The sequence below is a fragment of the Lolium perenne genome, chromosome 3 (genome assembly GCF_019359855.2).
Source record: "Lolium perenne isolate Kyuss_39 chromosome 3, Kyuss_2.0, whole genome shotgun sequence".
Lineage (NCBI taxonomy): Eukaryota > Viridiplantae > Streptophyta > Magnoliopsida > Poales > Poaceae > Lolium > Lolium perenne.
Genome location: NC_067246.2, coordinates 273,945,300 through 273,958,678, shown reverse-complemented (window position 1 = coordinate 273,958,678; position 13,379 = coordinate 273,945,300). Strand labels below are relative to the sequence as shown.

Below are 13,379 nucleotides of genomic sequence, written 5' to 3'. Positions count from 1 at the left end.
GTTGTTACCTCTCCCTTCCCTTGAATCCAATTCACGGAAAATACTAATGTGTCACATCTTATTCATCTCATCTGGTCATTTATTTTGGTTCAAACTGAAAGAGTATGTAACTACGGTATGACCTCTGGATTGATAATTCTTGAACTAATTAAGTAATTATGCAAGATCAGATTTTGTACACCTTTTTTTTCCTGTATTGTTCTCTTTTCTTGATTATTCATACCGTAGTTCCACAGATGCTTAGCTTAATTTACCAATGTCCATCCGGGGAATGGTGTTTTGGCACATGGGAGCATATGCTCCCTTTATTTAAAAATACATGTTACACATATTTTGAAATTTCAGAAAAAATGAAACAAAAAATTCGCACGTACATTTTCACATGCAACACGCTCACAAAGTCGTTTCGTAAAAAATTGACTTGTCGTGTGGCGTGTGTAAAAAAGACAAAATTTAACGTTAAAAATAAGACTTTTCAGACGACAGATTTTCTCTTTTTTACATAGACCACAAAAAATATTGGTTCCTCGCGAAACTTGACAAATGCACATATATTGTGGAGATGTACATGTAGAATTTTTTGTCAAAATTTTTCGACATTTCAAAAAATAATTTTTGGTATAGAGAGCATATGCACCCGGGAGCCGAATTGAATTTCCGTGTCCATCCGTGCATTCTTTTTAGGTTGGAGATATGTCACGATGGGCAGTATTTTAACGGACAGTGTGACATTGCTTAATTATTTATGCAGGAGGCATTATCTACAATATTTAGCGAAGTATGATATTCAGTCTGGCCAGGTCAGGTCCGCGCCACGTTAGCAGACCTAGCCTGTGAGATGTTGTACATGTATTACTTGAGCCAAAATCGGAACAAGTTCATGAAAAGTTTGTATTCGTTGTAATCTTGTGCAAAATATTGATTTTGTGCTATTTTGCAAGTATTATTTCTTCAATATAGCATATCTCAAAATATGCAATTTTGAAAAATCCCTCCGATTAATAATCGACCGACTAAATCAGTTAATAGGCCGATTTCCGATTAATTCTTAAACTCAAGCCGACCGAGCAGTTAACGATTACCGATTTCTTGAACATTGATCATTTCCGTCGCATATGGAGAGCCAACCAAATAAAAGCTTTGATTTACCGTTTCTGCTATGATGTCATTAATTTTAGAGGTGTGCAACCTGTCTACTTGTTTGGGACTTGAAAATTCCCCCTCGAGTTCAGATTTTTCTTTGGTTGCTGTCACAAAATAAAATTATGACTACGGATAATATTAGAAAGATGGGTGTCCAAAAACCTACTGAATGTGAGCGTTGTAGAGAGTTTGAATCTGTTAAACATATTTTCTTTGACTCCCTAGTATCTAAATTGCTTTGGTAGTGCAAGAAATTTTTGGTGTAGAAGTTAATGACTATCTTTCTCTTGCTTCTAAATGGATTTGCAATAAAAGATTTGAGTAGTTCAATGTAGTTTTATCTGTTGTAATTTGGAGCATTTGGAACACTAGAAACCATTTGGTGTTTAACAGAAAACTTGAATTTATATGACACATGTGTGGGGAATGATCCTTTCAAATCTAAGGACCTGGCAGATGCCTTTCAAAAACCTGGAGTGGGATCAAGTGGAAAGATATAAAGCTGGTGAGAAAACTAAAGAGCTTGTCGTCGTTGATGTCGGACTGAGATGTAGTTCTTTCGACTGGATCTCAACCTGAAAAGTCTCCTCATCGTCTCCATACGTTGGTCGTGCCTCTGAAGCCTTCTGAAGCACCATGAAGAATCAGACAACATCCATGTAGTGACCTGAAGGCGGAGGCTTCAAGCAAAAAAAGGGAAAAAGGAAAAGAGTTTCTGGGGAAACATGATGTGTTATGGCCTAAAAACTTGTCTAGCTGGTGTCTAGTGTCAGTCCTTACTGTTTTAGTGATGTCGGTAAAAAAAATTAATGTGTTTCAACTAAGGCCTCCAGGTAGTAGTTTAGACTGGAGTGGTATGTTAGATGAACATTTTCTCGCTTATGGTTGGTGGCTGTAAGTTTCTAGTTTGCTGGAAAACCTGCTACGATGTTATGTTTCATTTTCAATGAAAATGGAGCTAGTGAGCGCTCTCTGTTTCATCTAAAAAAAAATTAGTTTCTGCAACAGTCGAAAAACAAATGATCGACAAAATCTGCAACTCCACAAAATTCCACATAGATGGTGTCTTTTCCATCTTTCCTTGACTAGATTATCTTTAGTCAGCACCCTATTCTTAATCACCAACCAAAAAAAGCTTTGATTTTCAGGGGAGCTCTCATCCTCCAAATCAGTTTGTAAGGAAAAAAATGTCCTACGAATAAATAAGAATATAACGAATTAACAGAAAAGTTTTCTCATTTAGTTAGCAGCCAACTTATTTTGTGAAGTTCCTCCGATGAGATACCTGACTACATAAATCTGGAAGTCTATTTCACATATGTAGAGATTCCCTATAAAGGGATCTTCTGAATCTTATGCAATTAAAATCTAGAGCCAAAACCTTAGCTACAGTAACATCCTTTACAAATGTGAAAGATGTATCTCCTACCCATGCATCCTCCCATGACCTAGTCGTTTTTCCATCACCAATAATTATTTTCCAACAACTATAAAAAATATGTTTCACTTTTATCAAGCCAGACCAAAAATAAGAGCATCCAGTAAACTTTCTATCTTGGATTAAAACCCGAGATTTGAAATATTTAGACCTAAGCAACTTTTGCTAATGACCTTCTTCATTTTCAAGTCACCACAACCACTTACATAAAAATATTCTTGTAATTTAAATTGTAGCACCCAAGCCACCTTGATCTCCGGGTAAACAAACATCCGCCCAATGAACTAAGTGGTACTTTTCTACTCCTTCTTTTTCTCGCCAAAGCACGATACGCCCTAATGGAATCTATACGTTTAATCACACCTTTAGGCATTCTAAAGAAAGCCATCATCATACTAGTGACATTACTTAGACAAGTTTTAGTAAGAATAAGACGACCCCCCATATAAAGCAAGCTGCCTTCTTCTCCACTTTCTATTCCTCAGGTTTCCAATCTACTCTACACAATCTTCTACAATGCAAAGGAACGCCTAAGTACCTAAAAGGAAGGTGGCATACTTTGCAAGTAAAAATATGTTCATAATCTCCGGTGTCTTTCTATACCTTTTCGAAAGCAACAGATTTCATTCACTTTTACAAAATGTTCGTTTGAGATCTGACATCTCCCTGCTTCGCATGACCACTGCCCAGCGCTAGCTAGACAAGATCCTGTTTCAATATACAACGCCCAACTTGACATCTACTGATCTACACAGTGACACTCGATACTTTAGAGTTGGTGTATAAACAAGTGCCAACCGCCCGTCTCGCCGCGGGATCGAATAAAATCCGCCGCACTTTCCCCTTTGTATATCCCGTTCTGATCCTCCTAAATCTATCAGGAGCAGTATGATATTCAGCCCATGTTATGCAGGTATCTTCTGCCTGATTCGCCTGCGCGTGCCTCGAGGCTACGAACTGCTCCACTCCCAGATCAGGTTCAGCGCACCTTGCCTCTGGTGATGACATAGTGTGAACGGCATCTGTTGCTGTCGGAATCTAACAAATTCCATCTCCAGGATGAGAACTACGTACACTGGTCAGCGTCTTCCAGTGTACGCCTATACGTTGGCGCCAAAGAACAAGACATGCCTTTGTCTGATGCGGTTATCGCCAAGCCGCCATAGCTCTCGCGGTAACTTTCAGCAATCTTGGATCGTATCGATAATTCTACATTCTTCTCCAGCACCTCGGCGTGGCCTCCGTTGGGGCGTAGATTCCCCGTGGCTTCTACTATCGCTGTTGCAACTTCCTTTGAAGTGTTTCTTCCTTGTAACCCAGGCCTATGTCTGGATTCTTTTGGGCCAATCTTCTCCCCCGAGTGCTCGAGTAATTGACAATACATACGGTAATGCTCTCTTTCTTTGGCGGATGCGCTGTTCTTTTCAGGAGAAAGCGATGTCCATGGCGGGCGATCGGTTTCAGCAGTAGCAAGTGTACCTGGCAAGTTGCAGTAAGGATCAATCGTGCCATCTGTCATCTCCAACAGTTTCACACGTTGCCGACCACACCATTCCTTCTAGATACCCAAGACGACCATCACAGAGTACACAAGCTGTAGCCTACTATAGCTCTTGTGGTCTACCATCATGTATTCATGTGGCCATAGTTGCGCGGCTGTTGGCTGACCTGTCAATCGCCCAGACTTAAAGGTAGCAAACGGATGAGAATTGAGGATTGGATAGCAAACAAACATACAGACAAGCAAATTGGAATGCCAGTTCTTCCTTTTGTTGCAATTCAACACACGGTTTATTTCCAAACGATGAGACGAGGATTGGGTAGCAAACAAACAGCCAGACAGACAAGCAAACTGGAATGTCAGTTCTCCTCTTGCTGCAATTGAAGACTATGTTTATTTGCCGAATGTCAACAGGCAACTTAAAAGGCACAATCACCACGAACACAAGAGCCATGTTTGCTTGTCTATAACAAATACCAACTTACAATTCCAAAAAAAAGATAAACCAACTATCAAATTGAAAAGATAAAGTAATGCTGATTGTTTCACAAAACAACCAACTCAGCATGTTCAGACCATAATAAGAGAAGTGAAAGTGCAGAACACCAGCAATGAGCCATGTTACTAGACAAACCAAGATTTTGTATTTCATTGTTTCAAACAAATATTACTGGTAAGGTAGATCCCTATAACTGTATTGAGTAAACAGTTACACTTTATCACAATCCGGCAAATGAAACTAACTCTTGGTGATCAGTAGCACTGCAGCAGCATGCAATGTAAAACAAAACAAACAAGGAAGCTAAGCACGATAGACCAAATAGTGGAGGGCAATATATGTCCTCCAACAGAACTTAAGGATGCATTCTTCACATACTAGGGTTCATGACACTAGGTCTATTTACAAATTAGATTACAAGCAAGCACAACAGTCACATACCATGTAAATCGGATACTGAAACATTACTAAATAAAACTGGAAGAAGAAATATAATACAAGATCGATCCATGCATGAAGCACCTATGTCTAGCATAATTAACATACCTAGCCTGTTCTACCAAAAAATATGCACCAACTGTTCCTGCCAAAACTACCCGTCTATGGGCACATAACAAGCATATGCTACATAACTAAGCAGGTTCATCATCTGCATCAGCAAAGAAATGAACCATATCCCTAGTGAACAAATGGGTTTTACCAGACAGGTTGCTGACCAGGAACAATCAGCCCGAGAGTCCAAAAATGTGAACAGGTCTCCATTTACAGTATTCTGCAGTCATAGAAACCGCAGAAGCTAGGAAGATCGGTGATTCGGCTTCCATGTTGACAGCGCGAACAGGATGCGCCCCTTCCATCCTTGTAGTAACCACCTGTTGTCCTCATCGATGATGAAATTCTTGTTGTAGCACTTCACCTTCTCCCTCGCGCGCTTCATGATACTCTGATCCAGCGGGAGCTGCTTCAATCCTGCTCTCTGATTCCGCGACTGCCATTGCTTGTACGTCTCTGGCCTCTCCATCCTCTCCAGTCCCTCGCAAGAGATTACATTGATCGCCTCCCGATTAAACAGAGCCGACTCGATGAGCAGCCTCTGCTCATTATCCCTTGGAATGTTGGCCTCCAGCATGTCAAACATAGCAGAATAATTGAACAATGCCTCCCGGAAACGTGAGACGAAGAACGGTGCATTGTAAGATCCATTGGTGATCCCATGAATGAACACTTGCGGATTCATCTTCCTAATTGTGTTCAACACCATGTTCCTTGGACTGTCGGCCACCACGCTCTCATCCATCAAAGTCTTGAACTTGAACATGCAGTTGACAATCAGAACCTCATCCTTCTCGATGTTGAGATCCTCTATCTGAACAGCCTCAAACTGAGATGCGATGCCATGGTACTTGAAAGGAATCTTGAAGGTCCGAGCGTAATCAGTAAGATACTTCCCGGTCTCGTCTATACGCCCTGCAGGTCGAAACCCAGGCTGAGGCGTGTCAATTCCAGTGATCCGAAGCTCCGGTGGCCCTCCAGGCCTGTTAGCTAGCCTCTGAATGAGACACGGCCACTGGAAGCCGTAGTACACGCCGTAGTCGACAATGTGAACTTTCTTGGCCTTCTCCACAGCATTCAGAATGGTCTGATTGGCAAAGTAATGGGAGATCTTCTTGAACGGGCAAGCCGCCAGGTACAGCTGGTAGGCCTTGAGCACATCGGTGCACGCGAAGCGCGATATGGTATATAGCTTGTAAATCTGACTTCCGGTGCCAGCAAGCCTCGCCTCGAGGCCATTGGCAAAGCAGTGCGCCACACGCTGGTCACCATCACCGTCGGCACACGAATGCTGCCTGATCTGCCTCAGCAGCTCGGTCGCGCTCCGCCGGTCGTCAGAGGCCACGGACTGAGCGCAGTGCACAAGGAGTGTCTCCAGGTCAACCACCTCCTTCTTGGGCTGCTTCTTGCCGCGGCCCTTGCCATGACCACCGGACCCTTTGCCATTGGCACCGCCTGAATGGTTCGCCACGTCGTGCTGCAGGGCCTCGCGCAGCTCCTTGACACCCTTGGAGCACGTCTCGCCGTTGCACAGCAGGACCTTGTCCATCATCTCGCGGATGAGGTGATCCGCGTCCATGACGGGCGACGAATGCTTGCTGCACCTCCCTTCCTCTGCATCCAAGTCGTCGACATGGAAATGCTTCTTCCCTCGGTGAGCATCGGGCTTCTCTGTCTTGACCTCCAGGAACTTCTTCTCCTTCTTAACCCCGGCATGCTGCAGGCTTGCGGCAGAGGGTAAGCTGTCGACGTCAAGCACGAGCTTGCTCTCCTGGGGCAGAAACCTGCTTCCCTCCTCGAACCCGCGGCTGAACTGGGAAGCCTGTTGGCTCTGCAGAACGAAATCGGTCAAGGCAGCATCAGGACCCGTGCTTAGAAAGGAGTCGAAGCCGTCTGAAAGTGCAAGGCTGCTGCTGCCGTTGGAAGAGGCGAAGGAGGACGACTGCGAGAGCAACGTGCCAGGCTCAGACACAGGGTTGGTCTGCAGCTGGTAGAACTCCGTCGGGTCGTACGGCCAGGCGCCGGCAGCGTCGACCACGCAGCTGTCGGGGCTCAGACTCAGATCCGGGTACAACGGCTGCGCCGGCTGCAGGAACTCGGCCGTGGAGAACTCGAGGGCCGGCGGTGTCAGCGCCGCGGGCGGCGCTGCGCATGTGCAGGAGCTGAGGCTGGTGCAGGAGTTGGTGCCCGAGTCGGGGCTGTCGAGGGTGCTGCCGCCCGAGCTGGGCGGATTGTCGGCGAGGATCTCGAGGAAGGGCCGCTCGGCTTCGCGCAGCGCGGCGTGCGCCGGGTAGTGCTCGAACTTCTCGTCGATGTCCTCGGCCATGAGCATGCGGTCGATGTAGCCGAGGACGATGTCGATGTCGGAGACGGCCTCCGCGTCGTCCGGGTGGGCGGCGTGTCCCGCCGCCGGCGGCGCTGAAGATGAAACCGAGGCGGCATCCCTCGGAGGCGAGGCGCTGTGGGCGGACGTGGAGTGGGTCAGGGGCGCGGGGGAGGCATTCATCAGGTAGCCGCTAGCGTCGGAGGGAAGGAATAGCAGCGAGTCGAGCTCCTCCTCGGTGAACCCGCCGCCGGTGGCGGCGGCTGGGGGGATTTGGGGGTAGATTGGCAGGTTCTTGGATCCGCCGGGCAGCGGTAGCGGCGCGCGCCAGTCGTGCAGATGCAGCGCGGCGTCCATGACCATCGGCACGAACGCTAGCGCCGCCGCCACAGAGCATGCAAGATACTCCAATCTGCCACCTGGAACAAGAAAAGAAGAATCAAGATTTCAGATATGAGCGCCAGAATCCGTAAACTAGAGACGCGACGGCTGATTCGCCACCCAGCAATGAGGAGTGGAGGAGCTGCGCAGCGCTCCTGGTCAAGGGGGGCGTAGCGTACCTGACCGTGGCGGGGGGAGGGAGACCAGCCAAGCCGAATTGGGGCGAGCGCGAGAAGAGACGCGAGGGGGGATAATGGCGGAAAAAAAGGAGGCGGAGTGGTGGTTTTGAGAGGCGCAGGCTTGGCCTGGCCCAGCTCGGGCTCAGCCAATAGCCTGGCTCGGCGCGAATGTCGACACTCCTCACGGCCGCGTGCGTGCGTGCGCCCTGTCCACGTGAACTCGCGCGTTGCTGGCCTCCGATAGGCGGCGAGGATGCGGCTGGGTGTACGCGGCGGGTGCACGGACGGGTCTGCGGCAGCACGGACGAAGCTTCCAGGAAGGAAGAAACCCTGGGCCCAAGCGGTCCGTGGACTGTCCGTGTTCGTGGATAGCCGCAAGCGCTTGATGCTTGACACCATGACTATTGCTTGACTGCCGCGGCAGCTCAGCTCAGCGACTCTCTAATCGGGAAACGTGGGACTTCTTTCCATGCCAGAATTTATACAGCAAAAACAGCAATGCGCTATGTCCAGTTTCTGCAAACGTAGTACAGTACTTTTTTTTTCAAAGAATGTGGCACTTTATTGATAAAAAAACATAATTACAAAGTTCATCCCGAACGAGTGCCGGGACAACACCAACTGAAATACTACAAATACTAGTTAAATGCCCGTGCGTTGCCACGGTCTTCTCATATTTCGCGGACATAAAAACATAATACACGAGACTTCATATAATCATTCAATTGTACTTTGTTGTTTTACTATTTCAAAAAAATAATTAAATACTTTGATAAATAATAATAATAATTTGGAATCTTATGCATACAAAGCAGGAACCCAACCGCCATTATCTTTTCCTTCAACCACGGCGTGCCGTCCCCCAACCTCTTTCCTTTCCAGATTGTATCTCCATCAGCCTTCCGTCGGTGGTTCCCGACTCTTCCCGTCTGGCGTGTAGTTAGGGTTAGGTTTTGGTGGCGTGTGACATCGTTAAATGGCGGTGGCAGGGCTACATCGAATAATGATACCCCGACTTGAACCTCATCTTAGTTCTGCAGTTGACGACTTAACCGTACGTTAGGGTGTTTTTCTTGCGTGAGATGTGTGTCCATGCTCTGCGTGTGTCTATGTTTCGGGGTAAAAAAAAACAGGAGTCAAAGATGAACCCCATACGTTAGACATTTTACAAGGTAAGTGTTAGTTTTAGATAATACTATCAACCAGGACCCAAGGAATTGTTCAATGTAAACTGAACCAATCATACAGTCAGGTGCAAGGGATAGACATATATAGGTGTCGCATTCACAATCGGCAAATCAATTCATGAATACATGCCTTCACGTGGTCACTTGGCTTCTCGGGGTTTTGTCCCTTCATCATCATAAAATAAAATAGCGTGCATCTTTTGTAAGCTTCTTTGCGAAATATTAGGTTCATCAACACGGCAACAAACTTGAGGTCATCAAAGGTAGGTCATTGCCTGGTTTCTTATGCTCGTCTCTTGGAATGTTGAAACAAGAGATGTGTACCATTTTAGATTTTCTTTTTTTGCTTGAAGAGGGGGGACCTGGCATCTGCAAGCATCGTTGCATCCATCCATTTTATTTTGGCGTGAAATTTAGTGTGATTCTATCACATGAGTATACTTTTTTGTTGTTGGATATCGATCCACGCCGTTCGTTGTTTCTGCACTAATTAATGTCTCTTGTGAACTCCTACGTAAATAAATGAGGAAAATCGTTGACCTGTTTTCCAGAAAAAACAAGTTGTGGACCACATGAATGGTCATTTGATGAATAAGCCCCGACTAAGATGATAGTGTTACCAGATTGCTATCCAGATCAGCTCATGCAGTACAGTCGACTTGTTCATCAAGACCAGTATCATCTTATTTTCGGCCAGCTTCACAAATTTCCAATTCAAGTCGATAAACCTACTACTGCTAAAGAATCTGGTACGAATGTCAACGAAAGTGGGACATTTCCCGAACATACAGGTAAAACCCCTCCCCATCAACAACAATTTAGTTCTCACAATGTTGTTCATCCAGAAGATTTGAGGAACAAGATGAATGATAATTGGATGAATCATACTCCCTCCATCCATAAAAAGATGTCAAAGATTCGTTCAAATTCGGACGTATCTTTACACTACAGAGTGTCCATATACATCTAAATTTAGTTAAACTTCCGACATCTAATTATGGTCAGAAGTAGTAGTATGTTTTGCTATATTGAGAGAGACATATTTGCGAGCATTGAAGATGATAAGATTTTGGATTGTTTCCAAAATTGAGGTCACTCAAGAAACAAATGCCATGTGTTGCTACTGGTAAGTTACTTTCTTATCAATAAATCTTATGCATCACATATTCATCCGTTGATCCGTACTATTTTCTGATTTTTTTTGTCTTGTCTTTGTAGGCTCCGCCTCTTCTCCCGTGATTGCTCAAGAAACGGTAAGGTATCAGATCAAAGCTTCGTTATTAGGTTCTAAAGATTGCCACCGCACTTTTGTGTGCTTTTCATATTGTTATCTGCTACACAACTTATGTTTCACGTCAAAACTCAACTTATCTATTTATACTATGCTTTGGATATTATATGGTGTTACTGAGAGATGATTCGAATGTAGAGTTTTTTTTGTTTTTTATGCATTAGAAATTAGCCCCGGTTTTTCCCAAATTCTCGGTCCACCAATGAGTACAGACGTCTAATTACTTAGATTGTTTGACAGAGGTACTATTTTTAAATGTATACTCTGACAAGTGACAACCTTTTTTTTTGCGGGTAGACAAGTGACAGCTTAAAACACAGAGGTCGTCTCGTCTCTTGCTGACTGTGATGGGCATGCGTGTACCAAAGCTTGCCTTGTGTATTCGGAAGACAAGCGAATGATTTTCACCAAAGCTCGCGCGCGCGGCCGACATGAAGAGCGACATCTCGCCCTCCCGTGCCGCATGCGGCTGGGATCGCACGCTTATTGCGGGTCTGACGGCTGCGAAAATCTCATCCTTGGCAGTCCTGTTTTTTTCGTCTTTATTTCCATGGCTGTATTGTGTGTGGAGCCGCGATTGGGCGGATAGCCAATTAATTCGTCGTGGGTCTATGGTACACGAGGCATAGTTAGCTTGGACACCAAGTTCAGTGCGGGTGGGCACGTGGTGGTCCAGAGCCTGACACGCGCGCTGCCACGCGGGCACGAGTTAGGCAGCGCGAGGCCCAGCGGTAGCCGATCGACACGACAAGCCACCGTGGGCGCCAAGCCCTCGCTCCTACCCTCTTGAAAAATATCCAGCGATACCAACCATGCTATCACTTCGTAAAATTTAAATTGTATTTTCTCCGGTCGGATTTAATCCAGGCGGAGGGAGACCCATGCATGTATGTTGTTAGTTGATAAGCATGTCAATTTAATTTGTTCAGAGGTAGTAAGTGTCAAAAAAATTAAAATGAAATTGTGGCTGTTGACAGGATGTGTGTTTGCGTTCTCTATATTTTTCACATCCAAATTTAAAATACATCAAGAGAAGCAAAAAAAAAAAAAGATAAATGCTATTTGAATAGTGGCATTTTGTGTTTTTGTCTTTAGTGACACTATTCATGCCTGATTTCTCATTTTTATTTCTCTTAGGTTATTTTGAATTTGGTTATCAAAGTTACAGAGCATGTAGACACACATCTTGTGAACATCCAAATTTTAGTTTTAAATTTTTTGACATTTAAAATTTAAATTTTGAAGAGAGGTACGATGATACCAAATAAGGTGTGGTATCACTAGATATGTTCCCCCTCCCCCGCCCCCCGCGTACTTTTGCAGATCGGTTTAGTTAGAGCGGTTGGGCAGGGCATATACATGGTCTATTCACTGTAAGATGATCTCTAGCAGCTCAATGCAGTTTGGACATAAATTATGTTTGATTTAATTTGTTTGCATTGGGTTGCAGATATAAAATTGACTCAACTGATCTGCATACGGCATGCCGTTCGTGTCAGCCTAGCCCCAGCAGCTCGAGCATTTTCTTTCCCACCGTCAACGACGGTGTCCCGCCGAGGTCTATCACCCACGATTACCAATTCCCGCACGCAGGGCCACTCGACTCCCACGCGCAGGAAAGGGCGCACTCCAACTTTCCCGTCCTCGCTGCGGTTATAAAGGGACGGTGCCGCCGCAGCCATGAGGGAAAAAATCCTACCTAGCAACCATGGCCAAGCACGACCACACCTGGAGCCACTTGGCCGACATGGCGTGCCGGCTACATGATGATCCGGATGAGACGGAGCTAGCAGCGAGGGCGACATTCGAGGCAGAGGAGATTGTCGCCTACGCCGGTCAGGACGCAGCGGAGGCCACCGCGAGGGCGGTGTTCAAGACGGCAGAGGCGACTTGCTCTTCACGCAGCGTTGCTCCGCCAGGCTAGGCGCGTGTGGATGATGATGGTCGCGGCCTCCGTGCTCCATGTGTAGGCCGAGGCGGACCTAGCAAACCCCCAGGCTAGGATCGCCAAAGCGCGGCGGCAGCCGTGGTCATCGCATTCGGCCTTGCAGGCCATGGCCGCCTCCTGCCTCATGCGGCAATGGACGTTAACGTCATCGACTTTGATAGGCTCGGTGGTGATGATGACGATGCTGACATCGACCTCGCCGAGTTCCGGGACGAAGAGGCCATGGAAGTGACCGATGAGCAGCGCGCGCTACTAGCGTCGTTTGAGAGTATCCCAACAAGGTTCTTGCAAGAGGCATAAGGCTAGTGGTGTCTCAGCTACTACCTAAGAATCTTGAGAAAGAGGTGACTCCTAGACTGATTTTGTGTCGGATCAAGAAAAGATAGCAGAGCTTGGCAAAGAAGGTTAAGAAGAGCATTAATGGTAAGGCAAACAAGGGTTAGTGTTTGTGTCCATGCTAGCTATATGTGCATGTGTCAATATATGAATAAGCAGTACATGTTCAGGCAAGTGTGTGCTCTACCATAAGGCCAGTTGATGTTCATAACTACATGTGCAAGCAATAGTGTGGAGATGTGCAAGGAGTGTAGTGTAGATGTGCATGGGCGCGTTTGGTAGCCTAGGCGACCCTTGGCTTGCATCGGTCCAGCATTTTGGCTTGTTTGGTTACCTGGCCGAGCCCGCGTTCTTGCACGAACCACTTCTCAAAACACCCTCGGGCAAGGCCCTGGAGGAACACCCGGTTCAGCCGTTTCTAGCGAGCCACCCATGTTTCGGCAGAACTCGAGAACGCCACGTTCCCGCAGAGTTACCGTGGGAGATGGCGCGAGCTCGCGCGGGACGGTGAAATCTCGGTGAGATGAATTTGGTCACCGCGCTTGAAATTTCGCCACCGTATATAGGGGCGGCTCTCTCACCGCCAAATCCAAATCCCCCA

The 13,379-nt window shown here is 46.2% G+C and overlaps 1 protein-coding gene across 1 annotated transcript; it reads right to left on the bottom strand.

Annotated features, from left to right (window-relative positions):
- Positions 1-4,920: 4,920 nt before the first annotated feature.
- On the bottom strand, positions 4,921-8,165 carry LOC127344498 (scarecrow-like protein 9). The gene is made up of 2 exons (XM_051370791.2): positions 8,017-8,165; positions 4,921-7,875 (listed from the first exon to the last, which is right to left on the bottom strand). Exon 2 carries the CDS (start codon positions 7,817-7,819, stop codon positions 5,378-5,380), a length of 2,442 nt encoding a protein of 813 aa, XP_051226751.1. The 5' UTR covers positions 7,820-7,875; positions 8,017-8,165; the 3' UTR covers positions 4,921-5,377.
- Positions 8,166-13,379: the final 5,214 nt, after the last annotated feature.